The 19,132-nt window shown below is 37.5% G+C and overlaps 2 protein-coding genes across 6 annotated transcripts; one reads left to right on the forward strand and one right to left on the reverse strand.

Annotated features, from left to right (window-relative positions):
- On the forward strand, positions 1 to 14,812 carry LOC124186185 (zinc finger protein 37-like). 5 transcript variants are annotated; one of them, XR_006871587.1, is made up of 4 exons: positions 52 to 133; positions 11,661 to 11,824; positions 13,132 to 13,283; positions 13,924 to 14,812. XR_006871587.1 is itself a non-coding variant. In XM_046577662.1 (2 exons), exon 2 carries the CDS (start codon positions 5,945 to 5,947, stop codon positions 8,126 to 8,128), a length of 2,184 nt encoding a protein of 727 aa, XP_046433618.1. In that variant the 5' UTR covers positions 7 to 133; positions 4,012 to 5,944; the 3' UTR covers positions 8,129 to 9,703. The 5 variants fall into 5 exon arrangements, 1 of the variants encoding a protein (XP_046433618.1); XR_006871585.1 differs by lacking the exon at positions 11,661 to 11,824 and having other exon boundaries at positions 1 to 133; positions 13,132 to 13,695; XR_006871584.1 differs by lacking the exon at positions 11,661 to 11,824 and having other exon boundaries at positions 1 to 133.
- Positions 11,230 to 19,037, reverse strand: LOC124186184 (lysosomal alpha-glucosidase-like). The gene is made up of 16 exons (XM_046577661.1): positions 17,812 to 19,037; positions 17,559 to 17,716; positions 17,056 to 17,230; positions 15,831 to 15,921; positions 15,603 to 15,771; positions 15,330 to 15,399; positions 15,148 to 15,252; positions 14,807 to 15,064; positions 14,485 to 14,687; positions 14,222 to 14,329; positions 13,943 to 14,120; positions 13,658 to 13,806; positions 13,493 to 13,577; positions 13,037 to 13,307; positions 12,738 to 12,940; positions 11,230 to 12,653 (listed from the first exon to the last, which is right to left on the reverse strand). Exons 1-16 carry the CDS (start codon positions 18,334 to 18,336, stop codon positions 12,582 to 12,584), a joined length of 2,820 nt encoding a protein of 939 aa, XP_046433617.1. The 5' UTR covers positions 18,337 to 19,037; the 3' UTR covers positions 11,230 to 12,581.
- Positions 19,038 to 19,132: the final 95 nt, after the last annotated feature.

The following is a 19,132-nucleotide window of genomic DNA, read 5'->3' on the forward strand; positions in this document are numbered from 1 at the left end:
CGCAAAGATGGCGCCGAGGCGTTAGGAGGCCTTGCGACTTGCGGGAGTAGTCGCCAACGGCACCACGGACCGCGGACGAAACGTCGCTCGTCTGATCGAGGACGCCAGTGGGACCCGACCCGCAACGCCCGAGGTAGGTGTTCAATTTTTCACTTTCTACATACACATACCTACTACGTCTGGAGGGGCCGCGAGGCGGTGGCGGTGGCGAGGAATCGAATTCCGAATCACTCGATCGATCTCCACCGTCCGCGAATTTTACATTGGAGATATGCCTGGCGTCGAGTCGGAGGGGAGCATGAAAGATGAAGGAAGAGGAGCAAAGATATGGACAAAAAATAGAAGAGAGAGAAAAAAAAAATAGTCCACGCCTGAGAATTTGTGATTTGCTTAATGTTTAGTGCACGGCACGATGCGTGGCAGGGACTCCGGCGCAGGGAACGTTTTACGTCGGTTTGATAGGGAAAACGGATCGCGGAGCGGGAGGAAAAATTAATTTAGAACTAGATGTCGATGCAACCGCGTTGGGAAGTTCAACGCAGAGACGTGTGCCCAACAAAGTTGCTTGACCGGCTTGTGTGCTACACGTGCGTGCGTATGTGTGCGTGCGTGACTGCTCTATGCTAATGGCTAAACCATCGACGTAAACTACGGTAGGCGGTCGAGTGGCTGGATGGACAGACACGCTACTCTAGATTCGATGCACTCGGGCGCGTTATTATGCGAAACGGAGTTGCTGCAGTCACTGCACGTTACAATTCACAGGCTGCGGGGCGATCTGCGACCTTCCGAAAAATTAATCAGGGTGGCCACACAGCTGGAAAACCTGGAAATGTCAGGGTGTTTAAAAGGGGTCATGGAACGCCTAGAATTCTCAAAGGATTTTTAATTTGGTCATGATAGAAAAACTGAAAACATCAGTTTTCTATCATAGGAAATAGGAATGCTTTTTTGAGGTGACAAATTAACTTGTTTTCATCGAGAAAATTAATTGGCTTGCACTGACTTTTTTATACATTATATTTATTTTCAATTCGAATTGAATTTGAACCAAATATAGAGTTAATAAGCTGAACGATTTACGTTTTAGTAACTTACTTGAACTGGGGAAATGTCAGGGACATATGGGTTCTAGGTCCTGGAAAACCTGGAAGTGTCATGTGACATTTTTTTTTCCAACAATTTGTGGCCACCCTATTAATACATAGATATCCAGTTGTGGTGAGTGCACCATTCGCGCGTAATTTCACTTTTTCTGTTACTCAACCTTAGTGAGAGTTGAAACGTGATGAATTTCTCCGTCAAGATAATGATTTTTGCCGTGCTGCAGCATTGCAATACTTTCACTGATTCTTCGATAAGTTATGGAGATTCATCGAGTATGTATGTTGCTTTCTTTAATCGGTCATGTTCGTAAGGTTAGCGCGACAAAATATTATTCGCTTTGAATTCAGTCATGTGAATTGTAACTCAGAGTTCAGGAGATGACAAAATGAGCAAAACAGTATATTGCTCGTCAAACAACTAAGTTTACCCTAATTTCGTTGAATTCGTTTTGCCGTTCCACAACGATAAGTAATAATCTGCAGTATTTCGATGATTGGGAAATAGAATCATTAAGCCGACTATTCCAAATTTCAAAAATACTGGCTTAAAAGAAATTCGGTTTTTAGGAAAAAGAATTATTTCTAATTATTTCTAGCACGTGTCAACTCAAAAATTTAAAAATTTCAAGTTAGTATTCCTGTTTCACTGTAGACGCCTACGAGCATGCATCAAGGAATTTTATTAGGGTGCATAAAACAGTCGGGAATTTATTTCAGAAATCTATTTTACAATACCATTGATGTCCGTTTTCAGCGGCCATTATTACAGCTTCGAATATCCAATCACGCCTTTGTTTTTCCTTGTTATCAATGTCACCGTTTTAACGCGTGGAAAGATGACTCTGACATGTATAAAAGCGATTTTTTACGTTTAAAAAAAAAACACGCATACGGAATCGACCCAGTCGCGCAAAAATAGAACTTCAGGTCTGAACTGTGCTTTCGTCTGTGGGTGGTCAAGAATTATGTAAAATTTTTCCTCTCCGAAACGTCGTTACAGAAAATCGAGCATATACCCATCAATTAGAGTTGGGATACTTTCAACTTTTGATGCGCGATATTGTATTATATTATACCTTCTCACTCACAAAGTTGTGTATATTTCATCCGCAAAATTTCGCCTAATATTCCTCGGTGTAAGTTGTAGTAGTCGAGAATATAGAAATATCGCTAAGCGTCGCACGTGTTTCCACTCATATCTGCACATTTTCATTACCACTGGAGTGAGCTCAATAGTTAGTTCCTTGGTAAACGAGTATTGTTTCCACTAACTTTGTATACCTCTTAAAACATCTTTCTCCGGTTTTCGTAATGGATTGGATGAGCTATTTTTCACGGTACATAACCTGAAATACGAGAGGGCCAATATTTCGAGTTGATAAAAATTGGCTTTTCTCCAAAGTGGTCATTTTTTCATCGAAATGACGAATTAGTTTGCGTTTATTAAGGTGGTTGTGGATTATTTTTATTCTTATTATGTTGACGGTTGAGCAGAACAACATCGTATCTTAGAATTTGGTTCAACAATATTGAAATGAAGTTGTCTCAGCTAACAACTATTATTGTAAAAAACAGTCCTTATTGAGACTTAAACACAAGAACACCTATTTAAATTATATCCACTTTCATCAGATTTATATTTGCCATGTGCTTACCATTTGTTTGATTCGGACAGAGAAGCCATTTACTCGTTATTGAATCAACAAGAGTAACATCCTTGTTACAGTATCTTACCTCCCATCTCAGGATTTGGTTCAACATCATACGTCAAGTTATTAACCCTTATGCTACACACCAGGGTCAAAATGACCCCATGGTATCTTCACGGTAAAGTCCACACAAAAAAAAACATCCAAAACAATCTGATTTGACCCAAGATAAATAATGAAATATCGTAAAAAACGTTGATTCATATTTTTCCAAACATTCAACTTCACACACTCAAATAAATACCTTTTCTTCGTCGCGCACTATCTTCATATTTGAGAGTTTTTCAGTCAATTTTCAGCTCAAAATATTGAAAATTCAGTAATTTATGATTTTTTGAGTAGAATGATCCATTTTCCGGTATTTCGTTTTATGATTATTTTTTATATTCTCAATTTTAGTCTGCTAAAGATAAGTAATTTTCATTGAACTATAATAATCAAAGAGTATCCCAGAATTTTTTCAAGTTATCGAATCGTTACCTCAGTTTCTATGCAATGATTTTTGATATGAGGTCTCCAGCGATCCCGGTGTGACACCAGTGGTGTACACAAAAAATATGCAGCATATGGGTATCAATTTCGTGTGAAAAAATATTGGCAGCTAAAAATATCAACTGACTTATAAATTAGGACTTAATATTTCTTTTCCATATCATATCTCAATTCTCGGACATAATTACTGCAATTTTTACCTAACATATTGGACCAGTACCGTAAATGACGGATTAACGATTATTAATAAATGGTTATGTTCAAGTGGATTTCACAAATACCGAAGCTGGGATTTTAATGTAGAATCCGCTTCAAATACGTTAATATTTTTCGGCATGTAGCCAAACCTTAATCCTATTTTGTAAGTTGACCAATAGTAATATCTTTGCAAAAATAATATGTATTCATTCAGCCTTAGAATGTGTTGTAAACAAAATCTTAACTCAAGACCCAATGTCGTTGAACAGAATTCTGAGGTACGATGTTATCGAAATGAATTCTGAGATACGATGTTGTTCTGCTCAGCTGTCGATAAATCGTTGAATAGATCTATATCCGAGTTAATCCGCAGATGTTGGAATTTTCCTCGTGGAGATACCTGCAGTATTAATACCTACATATTATAATGTATCTATATATTGCATTCTGTATTAATGTATATAACATCATTCATTGGTTGTTGGCAATTCTAATTTCTTTCGCAGGTGGTGATGGGCTGTCTCCTTCCTCTTTTCATAACAAGAGTTCTACTTCAGTAGAGAAAGAAAAACAAACAGAACAAAATAAAATAAGAATAAAATACACATCCAAACACACGCACACATGTATATAATTCACTAACCATTGATAATATACCCCAATCACTGCATCTAGACTACTATCTAATATACAGCTATATAATATATTCAACTGTTACAATATACGTGTAATATAGACCATAAACCGTTCAATCTATACAGCAATCTATACACATATGTGTATATACTATTCTGTGTGACAATCGAACGTATAAAAATTGCGCATTATTCACTATGTACGGTTCGTCCCGTATAATAATACATTACACTAATCGAATATAAAAGCCTGAAAGAAGAACGTACGACATCGCATGTAAATAAAGCATCGGCCGGAAATCCGTTGAGCTGCGCGGGAATAAATTATCATCTAGTCAAAGAAAAAAAAAACAAATATTATATCAAATACGGGGAAAGATTTATCCGCGTGTTGGAGAAAAAAAGAAAAACAGAAGAAAAGAAGAAGCAGAGAAATACAAATGTAGAACCATAAAACAGAACAGAGATCCCAGTCGACGATAGGAAGATCGAGATATACGAAAAAGCTAATCACCGCCGTTGGCTCATTGACTTTCAATAAAATGTTTGAATAATTCTTGGAGGGTAGACGATATGTGTATACATAAAATATACATATAACGCCATGCGCGTATGAGGCAAAAAATAAAGGTCAATAGTCAAGAGTCAAGGGCCACGACCTAGAGGTGTGTACACAACGCAAGTTTAGCCAGGAGACACGGATCAACGAAACTCTCGAAGGAGACGGCGGAGGGTTCAAGAGACGAGAGGGAGTCGAGGAGCTAGCGGAGATGGATATTGATTGAGAACGGGCACGCTTGCGCGAGGAGGAGGACTAAGCGGGAACGGGAACAGGAATGGGAATGGAAATAGGTAGGTCAGAATCCGGCACCGGGTGCGGATGAGTAGCGGGAGACCTGAATGGCAATAACGGCGGCGACGGCGGCGACTTCAGGAAGAGAGGTCCTACTCCAGGACTCCAGGAACACAGTGCAGTCAACGGTACCGGATGAACCGGCTGTCGTCGAGCCGAGTAGAAGAGGACGACCCGGTTCCCGCGCGTCGGAGGATCGATCCTAGAGCGGTTCTCCGGCTCTCATCTATGAAGAGGAACGATTTTGTTCGCAGAGGAGATTCAAACGATCGCGCAGGAAATGTTTTCACCCTCCATGGAGACTGCAGAGAATTGTCGGTGTCACTTGAGTATGAATCAACTATGTACAATTATTTAACGTGAACAGTACGCTGCATGTGTTAAAACATACACATACGCACACGCACGTCGATGTGTTCCGAAATATGGAGCGGAATTTTTTCTTTGAAATAATATACAAGGAATGCGTCCCGACGGTAGATAACGAAAACGCTGGACGTATACACGTATTATACACTGAACATCGCGGTTGCTGATAACGGCTACACACTTTTCCCCTGCAACGGTGTTTGAAGAACACGCCGTTGATAAAAGATAATATACCTGTAGCACCGTTTTTCATTTATTTTTTCATTCCACTTCTTACCTGCACACCACGTGTATTGTCACGTACTACAAAATCTCGTGCCAGTTCGAAGCGAGACGCGATCTCCGCACACCCGTAACGCGACTTCATATATGCTTTCGTTTACCATCAAGTTTGTTTTTCCCTCCGATTTATTATATGTAGTTTTTCCGTCAGTTCTGGATTATTATTCAACCGAGTTGTCGATCAGTTCACCGGAGTGTCAGCGAGATGGCGAAAAAAATTATTCATCTGTTGTACCTTGATCGATGAATGTTATTATGATCGAGAAATTCGAAGGAGACTTTTTCGCACTTTGACCCAACATGACGAACATCCACCGACCCACGATCGAAATTTTTCCGCACATGGAGTCGTCCAGGGATGCGGACGAGGTTCACCTGACCGAACTACTTCCCGTCAAACAGTTGTCGATATGCCGAAAAAACGACGACGACAAGGAAGATACCGTCGCCGACGCCTTCAAAGCACTGCGAGAAAGGAACAAACACGATTTTTCTATCGGGAGGAATGAGTTCTGCGCTACCGATGACGACGATGAGTTTGACGAAGGAGTAAACAACGTTGATGATTCCTTGGACGAATATAATCCGAAAATCACCGACGAGATTAACGTCGATCAGTGCAGTGATGGAAAGAGGAACACCTTGAAACGGAAAAGCAATAGAGTGTTTAAAAAGCGTATGAAGTTTCTGAAGAAGAATCAGTTAGAGTCACAGAAAAAAGGAAAGCATGAAAAGAACGAAATCATCAAGTCAAATGGTTTGAATAATGTCCTCGACCGCGACGAGCTTGACGGATCTGATTTTTGCAATAAAAGCACCGTTTCCCATGTGAATTCCAGACTTTCTCCCATCGCCCAGGACCTCGATAAGAACGGAACTCTTCCTGACGAGGTCTACGTTTTTCATCAAGACAAAAACGGCGCCGAGGTAATCAACGCAAAAGCGTCGGAATCATTAAAGAGGAAGTGTTCAAATTCAAATTCAAAGATCCGATTGAACGGAACGACGAGCAATCGTACAACAGGAAGGAATAACAAAGCCAAAGGAGAAGTGACCATGAAAGAACGGTCAAAGATAAGCGATGAGAGCCTTCGAGAAAAGATAGACGCGATAATACAGGCGAACTCGGTAATGGAAGGTAACAAGAACAACAATACGTCGCGTGAAAATCGTAACAATAAGTTGCAGAATGAGGCACATATTCATGGTCTATCCGACATTTCGGAATCGGAAATACGTCATAATTCGGGTGAGGAGGAATCGTCTTTGATAAAGAAACACCGTTGCGCGATTTGCAGTGCCAGATTCAAGGGTAGCGGTGGTCTGAGGACCCATTACAAGGTGGTTCACGCCGGTGGACCAATGTTCACGTGCAACGAATGCGGCAAGGAGTTCCCCCTGAAGGAGAGGCTAAAGCTTCACGTGAGGACGCACACTGGTTACAAGCCGTACAAGTGCACTGACTGCGAGAAGAGCTTTGCTCGGGGCGGTCAGCTCGTTCAACACCGTCGCACTCACACCCAGGTGAAACCATACCGTTGCGTTTTGTGCCCGGGTACCTTTTCCTGCGCAGCGAACCTCGCATTGCACGTGAAACGACACAACGGGCAGAAGGATCACAAATGCGAAATATGCGGACGAGCCTTTGTACGCCGGGACGCCCTCAAAAAGCACCTCGAGTGTCTCCACAAGGACGTCAAGTCCTTCTTATGCGTCATATGCAACAAGACGTTCAAGGGTCACCTCCCCCAGCACATGAGGACTCACGCCCAGGACAGACCTCACGGGTGCGGAACCTGCGGTCAGCGGTTCGCCCAGAAGTCCCAGCTCACCGTACATCAGCGAACCCATTCGGGACAGCGGCCATTTCGGTGCCTCGTTTGCTGGCAGGCATTCGCACACTCGACTGCCCTGAAGCTTCACACGAGGAGACACACTGGGGAGAGACCGTTCAAGTGCGCCGAGTGCAGTGCCGGCTTCACGCAGCTTCCACATTGGAAGAAGCACATGAGATGCGTCCATGGGAGGACCGATCCGTACTGCTGCAAGAACTGCAACACCTTTTTCAGGATAAAGAACGACCTGGAGACGCATGAGAAGTCTTGTCACGTTGGGGAAACGCCGGCGATTGATGCTGATCCTGAGAACCGGACCGGGCGTCCGATGGTACCGAAATACCGGATTATGACTGTTGAAAAGATGAGACTGCTTTTAGCCGTTCTGTTCAAGCGTATCTCGAAACCCGAACGACTCGACGAACTCGGATTTGGCAAACGGCTTATAGACGAGGTATTGAAGGACTCCCTCATATCCGCTGGCAAGGAACCCGCTCAGGGTTCCGACGACGCCAACGAATTTGATATCCTGAAGCAGAATTTGGCCACGTTTTTGGAGTGGACCGTGCCCCCTGAGCATTGGGAAACTTTCAAAAAATTGAACAAAACACCCGAGGAGATATTAGAAACGCTTACCGTCAGCCAGTAGGTCTGTAGAAACGTTCCAGGGGAATGTCATATTCTGAAAAGAAACCAAATAAGCGAGTTTAAAAAAACTTCGCCTTCGAAACGAACTAAAGAAATTTCCTATATACAAACAGGGTGAAATTTCTCTCGGCTCACGTGAATGAGGAGCTCCATTCGGGTGAGACTTCATTTTTTTGCATTCATACTCGTTTGCGTCACAGTAATAATGTGTGTTTATCCATCAAATTACTGATGTGTGCTGTAAGTGCGGAAGAAACAGATATGAAGATTGAGACACCCGCCCGATAATCACACACAATTATTGCGACGCGAATGAGTATGAACAAAAGGATTTAGAGCGTCAGCCGGATTGGAGCTCCTCTCTCGTTCGACTCCGGAGAAGATTCACTTTCAATAACAAATCCATTATCGTAATGTCTATAGGCTTATTATTGTGATACCACAATTCTTATACAGTAGTGCCATTATTTGTCACTATACATCCTTGCCATATTTTACCAATGAAATATAAATTCGCCATTTATTATTATTATTATTTAACTTTACCTATGACTCAATGTAAGACTTGGATAGCCACAAAATAGGTGTCAGAAGCGAAAGAGAACTTCACTTTCGGTTAATTTAATTTTCGTTCCATTTGTCATTACCCAAAATAAATGTGTATCATTTCAATCAATACATTACACATACATATTATATTATATTAAAAAAAAGTTGCAGTCAATGTTACCAAAAGACAGTTTTTCTTGTTTAATTTCAATTGCGATATTTTCTATTGTATTTTATGCATAATTTTTTCTCTGTTATTTTCAATTCTAAGTCGTTGTCTACGAATTGGGTATAAGAACCGGCTAAGTTCGCACATGAACGAAATTTGTTATTATACGTTAATTTAAAATACATATAATATTTAACGCTTGCCATATAAATAATATTGTATATTATACACATACATATTATAATTATATGTCTACATATTACACTTATTATATATATGGGGGATTGCACGTCAATTCGACTAGGGTCTGACCCTCACCCTTTTGAATTTGATTCGCGATTTTTCATATTGTTGTTCCAACTCTAAAAAGCAATTTTTATTGTTTTTTTTTAGATTTTTCTAACCCTTCCCGACGCCCTCAGAGCACCTGATCATATTCTGACACTGATTGCGACAATTTTGAAAATTATGAAAAAAATTACATCAATTTTGTGGCCAAGACCAAAAATAATCCAACCAAAATAGAAGACGACAGGTAAAACGGTAATTTTTAAACTGATTAATTTTTTTTTTTTCAGTTATTTTGATTTTTGTTTTAGGATTTCCAGCGCTCGTTATATCTTCCCTAATACAACAACAATCTGTAAATTATTATTAAAATTCAAAATTGAAAAATCAAAATAACTAAAAAAACATCATTTTCAATTTTCAATTTTTTTTGAATTTTAGTTGGAATTTACAGATTGTTGTTGTGTTAAGGAAGATATATTGAATCCTGTATCTTCAAAAAAAAAAAAAAGATGAAAACAATTTAAAAAAATGTAATAATTAGTTGAAAAATGAATAAAAAATTACCGTGTTGCCTGCCCGTTTTAATTTTAGTTGGAATATTTTTGGTTTTTTCCACAAAATTTATGTCACTTTTTTTTCGTAGTTTTTAAAAATGTTGTAATCATTGTCAACATATCATCATTTAGTAGGGAGCTCTCAGGCACAGCGGAGGGCAGGGAAAATCAGAAAAAAATTGGTAAGCTTTTTAGAGTTAGAACAACAATGTAAAAAATCACGGACCAAATCTAAGGGGGTGAGGATCAGACCCTAGACGAATTAACGTGGAATGACCCATATATAAATATATATATACATATATATATTTATTTGTTCAGACTTTTATTTGTTGTTTAAATAGAGAATGCCAAAAAAAGAGGATGATGAGAATGAAGAACCTTGAGTTCTTATTTATTGAATAAAAAAAAAACATTTCTAAATATTGTTATACTTATAGATGTAGCACCGAGTTCCCATGTTGCAAACTTCATCGTAAGATTTTGTTATACGCCTCAACGCTAGGCCAATAAACATTATAATAGTGTCACTGGTTATATAGTTAGACATTTAAGAAAATGTGACCAGACAATAAACATTAATATAATTAATTAACATAATATATATATTACATGAAATAAAAACAAATTTTTTAAAACTATTTAGATACCGTGTATAAGTAAAAATGTTTGTTCGTAACACGCATTATCGTGTATTGCAAGATCACATATTATACAAGAAGCAGCCGATTCAATTGAAGTTCATCTATATAAATTTTTTTGTCGTTAAAAAGCAAAAGATTCGTAGGTATGTAATTATGTAGGTAGAAAGCAAAATTAGGAAAGACAAAAAAACGAAATCGGCTGCTTCTCATTCTTGCGATTCGCCACGTGTGTTCACTATGAAATACATATTATATTATACCCAAACACCTATTTTCAGTTACGTGCAATGGTATGTAAAGTAGATATGAGTATAACTGAAAAAGAATATAATATTGAAATTTAAATTGATATTTATGGCAATCTAATGTAGTAAAAATACAATAACGATTCGTACAGTTTTTGTAATGGATTCACATTTAACACTTCGGTATTCAATTCATGATTCTTGAGAACACAAAAACAGGTATCACGGTAGTTTTTAATATCTATGTGAAACCAGATTGATGAAACTACACATGTAGTCAAGTTGAAACCTGCTGTAATAAGCTAGTTAATAAATTACATTGAAAGAAATGTAATTTTCGATGTGTGATAATATACCAATATATATTATTGTGTCTATGGAATATAGTGATTACACCGTTATCTGTTTCTTTAAAAATAAACAATCCAATTCAATTTATTTAATATACATACAATTCTTTTCGTTTTGCGAAACTTAAAATTCGACCGATGTAATTTAAGGTGCATATTTTTTTCTTTGTTCAACATTTACACGTCTGTAACGTCAATGCACTTATTTTAATTTTTGGAGCCAAAGCAACCCAACAAATATCAAACAGTACACCAAATTATTATTAATAGTTATAGCTACTTATAAAAAAAACGATAGTATAATTTACGTTCATTACAATATGTTTATAAATCATTACATGTCACCATTGAAAAAAATCCAGTTTAGAATAAGTTATTATTTATTCAATATAATTACCTTGCATCTACGAAAGCGGCAGGCGGAGGTTTGGATCGGATGCAAAACATGCCTAATCTATTACCTTATTTTGACAAATGTTGTACAATGTTTTATCCATACTATTCATCACCAAAAAATTACAAAAAAGTTGTTTAATAAATCCAAAAAAATTCAATCCTTAACTATATAAGTGTTATTGTTTCCTCGTTTAATTTTTCCAACGTAATAACTCATGCTTCAAGTATACATTATTTTTTTCGTTTTGACACAATTAAATTTGCATTGGAAACTAGATAGTGATCTAATATCCAAAGTAAACATTAAATTTATTAAGCCTGTACCGATATTTCAGTTATACTGTGTGCATCGTGATGAACGAAAATTCCTTTGTTAAACCAGTCAAAGATGGGGTGACAATTATCTTCAGATCCAGATTCGCTCCCATAATATTCAAGTATTGTAGCATTGGAGAACTAACATAGTCGAATTAGTTTTTGAAACAGTGCAAAACTCGAGGTAAATTGTATGTTTAAATTTATTCTTATTTAGGAAGTAAAAATTCACGATTTTCTGTTGGTTTCGTGTGTGTAAATTTGAAAATGATTGCGGCAGATTCTAGTATTATGTCTGTTTCGAATGTCTCTATGTTACTTGAGGCTTGTGACTGATTATTGTTCAGGATGAAGCTGCATCCGGTTTATGATAGGCCAACTCCCACATTAATGTTTATTACAACAAAATTATTCATTCTCATTGCCAAGTATTGAAGTAGACGATTCAGCAAGTTTTTGAAACGGTAAGGAAAGTCATTGAATGAAATTGTGTATTGTTCCACAACTTGACTATCTGTGTTTGGATAAAGAATAGTATACAGTACTACCCTGTTACAAGAGAGTGCTAGGGCGCTTACAGGGATAGGATTCCAGGAAATTCGTCACAGGAGCGTTCCGCTACTACTGCTTGGAGAGCTCAGATATTGCACGTGTGTGAGTGTGCTGATGATCATCACCACTTCTCGTTATAAGAGAATCAGAATAATTTATACAGATTCGGTGTCTGCACACGTATAATGCAACGCAATTGTTCCAAAGTTGGGAGAGCTCGTAAAGTAAAGGATTTGGCAAAAGCTATAAAACTCGCTCAAGCGGAACGAAGGGGAAATTCTCTTATAAGGAGTACTCTTATAACGAGGTAGTACTGTACGTATGAAAGTGTTAAGAGCGTTACAAAAGTTCACTAAACGTTGGAAAAATATTGTGTCGCTGGACCAATCTTATTCCTCGAATGCCCAGGATAGAGTAAAGTTTCTTTTCAAGTCCACATGGAGTCCTCTAACATTCAAGTACTGCAAAATTAGAGAATGGTTGATCGTTAGTTTTCAAACAGGGGCTGATGAACATGAGGACAAAAGATAACAGTGCCATCTTACCAGTCTGCTTTTATTATACATAAACGGAATCGAACTATTGTCATTCAAGAAGACGCGGTGAACTTTTCTACTGATTCCCATTACACTGACTCTTCCAAGGATCATATCTTGACTTAAACCTCCCTTCTCTACTTTACGACTCGTCAATTTTTGGTCTTTTACTGTGAAATTCAACCATCTGAATTGCTGTTTCTCAAATGAATCTGAAAATTAAATAATTCTTGCTTTAGTACTCTTCGTAAATGACAAATTTGTTATTTATTCTTAGCATGACAGAAGACACAACTTGTATTACTCACCCAAACTATCTCCATCATCCCAATACAATTCACCGCTTGCAAAACCGTTTTCATCTAACGCCACAAGTAATTCGAATTTATTTTTTCGGCTCAAGGTTGTAGTGACATTTGGAGTTTGTCCTGGCAAAATTGAACCACCACGAATCATCAATGGTATCGTGTCCAGCGGAGCTTTCAGGGTAAGGTTTTCTCCCTTTGAGAATGTAAATGCCTTGGAGTAGAAGTCGTACCATGGACCGGGTGGAATGTAAGCCGTTACTTCAACCTCATTCTAGTAATAAACAAATCAGAACTAAATCAGTACTCGAGCACATGATTCACAAAAGGGATAAAAATTTCAAGGGAAACGAACTTCTTTCAATAACTCGATTCAAACTACACAGTGTATTTCTCTGGGTGGCTCGCAATTAAGATGTAATTTTCCATTACTGTTTATGAATTATTAGTAAAACTTACCTCTTCTAAGACAGGTATAATCATCAAAGATCTTCCCCATAAAAATTGTTTGTCAATGCTGTACGTATTTCTATCGTTAGTAAATCTGAAAAAGAGAGCTTACAGCATTGTTGTCGAGAGTGGCAGGATGGTCGAGACATGTTAATTGGACCCGTTGCTACTTACTCAACAAACAACGGTCTTGCTACAGTATCACCAAATTTGTGAGCTTTAAAAAAGAGCGTATACAAATACGGTAAAAATCTGTAACGAATCATTAGTGCTTTTTTGGCAGATTCTACCACCAAGTCTCCCATGGCGACGGGATCTTGCACCTGAAAAGTCAGGAACAAGAGTGTAAAAATATATGCAATTAGCGCACTGCAAAGCGCTTAAAGAAATTGAGATGAAATATGAATGTTGAAGTTGTAGTTTTAAATGTTTAATTGCAGGTTTAATGAAGTCAGTTACAATTGTATCGTCGGAGTTGTGGTTTCGTGTGAATGGGTAAAAGGCACCCAGCTGTACCCAGCGATTACAAAGAGATACAGATGCGTTGCCATCAAAACCGCAAATGTCAGCACCTACCATAGGTACTTGGTATAGACTGTAACTCAACACCTCTGGAATGCTCATTCGCAAATCATGCCTTGAAAAGGAGAATGGATTGAACAATTTCAGACATCTCGAATGAATTCGTGGAGAACGTGATGATAATATAGAATTTAGATATATATAATTACAACGTACCATGATGAATAAATATCCCCAGTCCAATGTCCTGCGTAATGTCCAGCGCCTTCCCAAGTCGACCTTGATATTATGAAAGGTCTTTTGCTTCTGATTTTTCTCATAGCTCTGGGAATCATTAACAAGAATCAGTTCATGCAACACATTTTGGCAGTATCAATCGTATTTGGTGTTGTATATACTTATCGTAGATATCTCAGATATAAAATTATCTAGATAACATATGTAACCACTGTTGGTTTCATCATGCATTTCAAACTCACAAATTTGCGGCAATTGCTTGTCCAGTGCCGTAGGTGTTATGAAGATTGTAATGCGAACCCAGGTGGTGTTTAGCATTCATACATAAGGTCTTAGTTGCAAGCAATCTATCGACGACATGTGGCACATATTGTGGATAATCCAGCTTGTTATAAGTGCAGCCGTTAACTTTACCATTCAAAAAGTTGGATGGCTCGTTCATGTCCTTAAGTTAACAATAATGATGTTAATCATTTGTATTTTCAACATATTTTTACCATTGCAGAAATAAAACTTGTCAATAATAATTTATAATATTAAGTTGTTCAAAAATAAATGACTTACGATCCACAATCCGTCGAATGCAAACATATCGTGCATAGATTTCAGCATACGAAAATAGTACGCTGTACTATTTGGATGCGTGAAGTCGGGCCATACAGTAGCGATAGGATTCCAAACTTTCCCAGTAAAGGGTTGATTAATTTCTGCATCTTTGACAAATACATCGTCACGTAAGCCCTCGTCGTAAGGTAGATAAGTCCCTGCCCTTTCTGCTACAGCAACACCAGCATCTATCATTGGAACGTAATGCATTCCCACCTGAAAAATTATAGAAGGCATTTCCGATTATCTACGTAATGGTTTGGAGGAACTTTGAACGAAAATAATATCTGGAAACTTACCGAGTGAATTTCGTCAACGAACTGAGGCAAGTCCTTGAAATTCTTTTTGTCATAAGTGAAATCATTTCTGTTTTCCATGTAGTCTATGTCGTTCCATTGCGTGTCCTAGAATATTGAAAGAATAGTGTGACGTGTGCATGACAAAAGATTAATTTGTACAAACTCTTAGATGTAATATTCACAAATGGTATCCCGGCATTTCGTGTTCGGTTCCAAACTTCTCTGGTTCTAGAAACACTCCCGTATCCAAGTCTGAAAGTTTACAGTGAAGCATTAAGGTATATATCTGTCTGTATATTATTTTCACATAGTGCAAAAATCTGACCACCTTTTATGATCTTGTAACTGTTTTGAGAAAATCGCAACAATTGGAACAGAAAATGTCCCAAGCACTTGGTTCAAAATAGTGATTTTATTGTAGAATGTTCGACGATACCCAAAAATAAGACACTTACTGGCACAGATGGAAGCCCAAAGACCAATAAGGTGGAAAAAAAGGTTTTCCAACTATTTCAGCATATTGTCTAAGAACATCTGCAGGCGTGGGACCCATAAAAAAATAAAAATCGAGGATACCACCTATCGTCCTAAATGTTATAGCCGGAGCTGGCTGCAGTATAATGTCTAAAAAGATGTGAATTAGTCAATTGGTGTCAAAGCTGAAACACATTAGAACACCTTACCCATTGCATTGCTGTTTAGAAATAAGACACCGTGACAGTCACCGGAATCTTCGATAACAATGTAGAAGGGATGCGAGCCATATAGATTTGCCTAAAACAATCAATCATAGTGCTGCTCATTTAACAAAAAAGGTACTTGGTTGTTAATTTTTTTGGCAAACGTAATTGCGCTAAGGCTGCATTCAACAAATACGTTCATTTTTGTGGGATGGGGATCGGGGGGATCCAGGTCCGACGTTGCTGGTTACGGGGTGAAGGGGCAGGGAAGGGGGGGGGGGGTCGGAAACATGTGAGGCTCGATTTTTTTTTGTATAAAATTCGTGTTTTGGCACGAGAATTCTGTAGTAAACGAAATGAAGGGGTGCCTGTCTCCTTTCAATGCTAAGCGACAGAATCCTTTCTATTATTCAAATTTTGTATTTTGAATACCTCGAATATGTTTCGTTATGGACAATCTTAGAAATAGATAGAATTATGAATTAATAGACCGAAAAGAGTCGAGATTTGTAACGTTTTATTTGAAAATTCACGATATTTTTCAAATTTACATGAGGCACTTATCTGTACAACATATGTCATATAGTTACAGTTGATCATGCATTTTTACGGCTTACATGGAAGGTATGAAAAATGATTGAAACATTTTCAATATTTTGACAAAATACTAACAAATGGCGTGTCGTATTATCCTCGATCGTTTGATTCCATGCTCAAGATATTTTACTGTGCCATTTGTAATTATATCTACTTACCAACAATTTGAACAAAGGTTTCATATGTAAAACCTTTGAAATTATAAAATTCTGGTATTTTTCATCTGATTCTTAGATGTTTATTGCATAAACTTATTTTTATCCACTTTGGGCATAACTATTAGTCAAATTTACCTGAAGTAATTCCTGAAGAACTGTATGGTGGTCAAAACAGCCCGAAAAACATTAGAATAAAATTTGAAAATACCAGTGTCTAATCATTTTGAACGTTTTGATTTAAAAAAAATTTCTCAAATTGTTGATATCTCATATTGTGTGTTATTGCGTTATTCGAATTTGCTCAGATACATTTATATTATATAGCAGGGATACTATTTCTTTTACGTTCACTTCATTAGCAATAAATAACATAGCTGAAGATTTTTTTAATAATTAATCGTTTCTATTTCCGTGACTCTTAATTCAGAACTATTTCATGAGTATTATTGATGAATTTGCCCTGGAAAACTCACCTGCTCTGTTGGAGGTTGATCCTTGTTGAACATTGTAAACAAATTCCAGTTGGTATTGAGTTTGAGCTTTGTTCTATGCTCACCCAAACCGTAAATATTGTGCGATGGTAGCAGAGAGCTTATTTGCAGGAACCTCTCTGAGAATATGAAACCTCCTTTTCCGATAGCATCAAATCTGTGTTTAAAAATCAAAGAATTGCAAAGATAATACAAGGTTAAAGTTAACGTTAACATTAACGTAGCGAACCATTGGAAGGAGACAACTTTCTAACTTGAAGAAAAGTTCGGAGAAGTTGAGGTAAAATATTAGTAAGTTTTGCTTTATTAAGGTTTACTGAATTTTGGAGAATCTTGAGGTTGCAAAATAACAATTTCTCCTAAAAATGCATCGTTGTTAAAATTTCAATTTTGCACATCATAAAGCTTTGTTTTTAATGAATTATTGACAGGCAAAATATAGATCTTCCGTGGTATTGATTCTGAAAAATAACGGGAACTTTTACATAGTATTGTTATCTGCTGCACGTTTAATCGCAAAACCAGGTCTGGAGGAATCAGTTTGAAAAATGTATTTGGGAGATGAATCTTTCACACGTGAAGTTTCCCAGTTCGATTTGACAGGCCACGGAGGTTCGTAACGAGGACTCTGAGGATCGAGAATCTACAAAATAATAATTGCAGTGACAAAAGCTCGATGTAAATGGCATCCAAGAAGGTAAAAGTAACAATAAGATAACATGTAATTTCGTTTCTCACCTTCACACGTAAAATAGAATCGCTCAATGTTGTAGTTTCCATTTTAATAACGGGTATATCATCGTTATAGAAAGATTTTACTTTTCGTATTAAAAATCCTGAGAAATCGTTTCCCTTGATTGTAGAATTGATAAATTCATAGCCGGGCCAATCCTCTGGATAGTAGCAGAAAGGCGCATCCAATCTATACATATTTTCACTGTCATTATCGTCGTCTATCGGGTTCCAGCAGCACCCACGATTCGTACAAGACAACTGTGATGCTCCATCCTCTGGATGACAATCGAATCGTAATGCTTTCGGAATATTTCCAAATGTTTGTTCATTGTCATCGATGGCATAACTAGTTCTTAGAATAGGGTCGCTCGGAGAGTAAACATGAAAGATTGCGTGCACTGGTGTTACGATCAGCGAGGTAACAGTCAAAGTAAAAAAAATAAATAAAAATCTGAATCCAAATGATTTCAAAGCGAAAGAATGTTTCTTCACTGATTGGTTGCACAACACGTTTTTAATTGAAATCATCTTTGGCAAATGTGATGGTTCAGTTTGTAGAATATCTGATTCTGGAACAAGATTTTTCTACTTGGAGTTACGAATATCCATAACAATCTTCTGATTTCTTGAAGTCAGTTTAAATCGCATATGTCGAAAAATTCAATTCATTTTTCATTTACGATTAGATAATTAACACAAAGTTTATTCTTATAAGTCTAACTCCAATATGGCTTTGGTACATTGTTCAGACACACAATGACTATCGCAAGTTGCGTTGATGAAACAATAAGACTGTGACACATAAACACCGATTATCTTGAAGCGCACTTTATGTCTGAACTGAATGTATGCTGGTGTAGCAAGCAGAGTTCATAATCAGAGTTAAATGTCCAACTCAAATGCCCCCCCACAAGATAAAGCATCATCCGGCCTTCTGAACTCACGACTCTTATGTTGGGTTTCAGAATATGGAATGATTCATTTTTGTTGCAAAGTACATTTGAAAAATTCGGGAATACAAAAGAGAAGGATTCTGTATCCTGTTGTATTGTGAAATGAGAATATACATTTATAAACATGAGAATCAATCCTTTAACGACAAATTCTTCTAGACATGACTTGATCTTCCATCGCTGCTTATGAGTAAAACGATTGGTCTCAACCAAAATATGAAATATTTTTGAAAGGAAATCTCAGGAATCAAAATTCGACTTACGTTCAAGTTCGAATTATATCTAGAACGATATGGTATTAAATATCATGTCATTCAAAATTCAGTACTAACGAAGGTTGTGAAAAAGCCAGGATTAAGTAAAAGAATGGT

Source organism: Neodiprion fabricii, chromosome 7 (genome assembly GCF_021155785.1).
Source record: "Neodiprion fabricii isolate iyNeoFabr1 chromosome 7, iyNeoFabr1.1, whole genome shotgun sequence".
Classification (NCBI taxonomy): domain Eukaryota; kingdom Metazoa; phylum Arthropoda; class Insecta; order Hymenoptera; family Diprionidae; genus Neodiprion; species Neodiprion fabricii.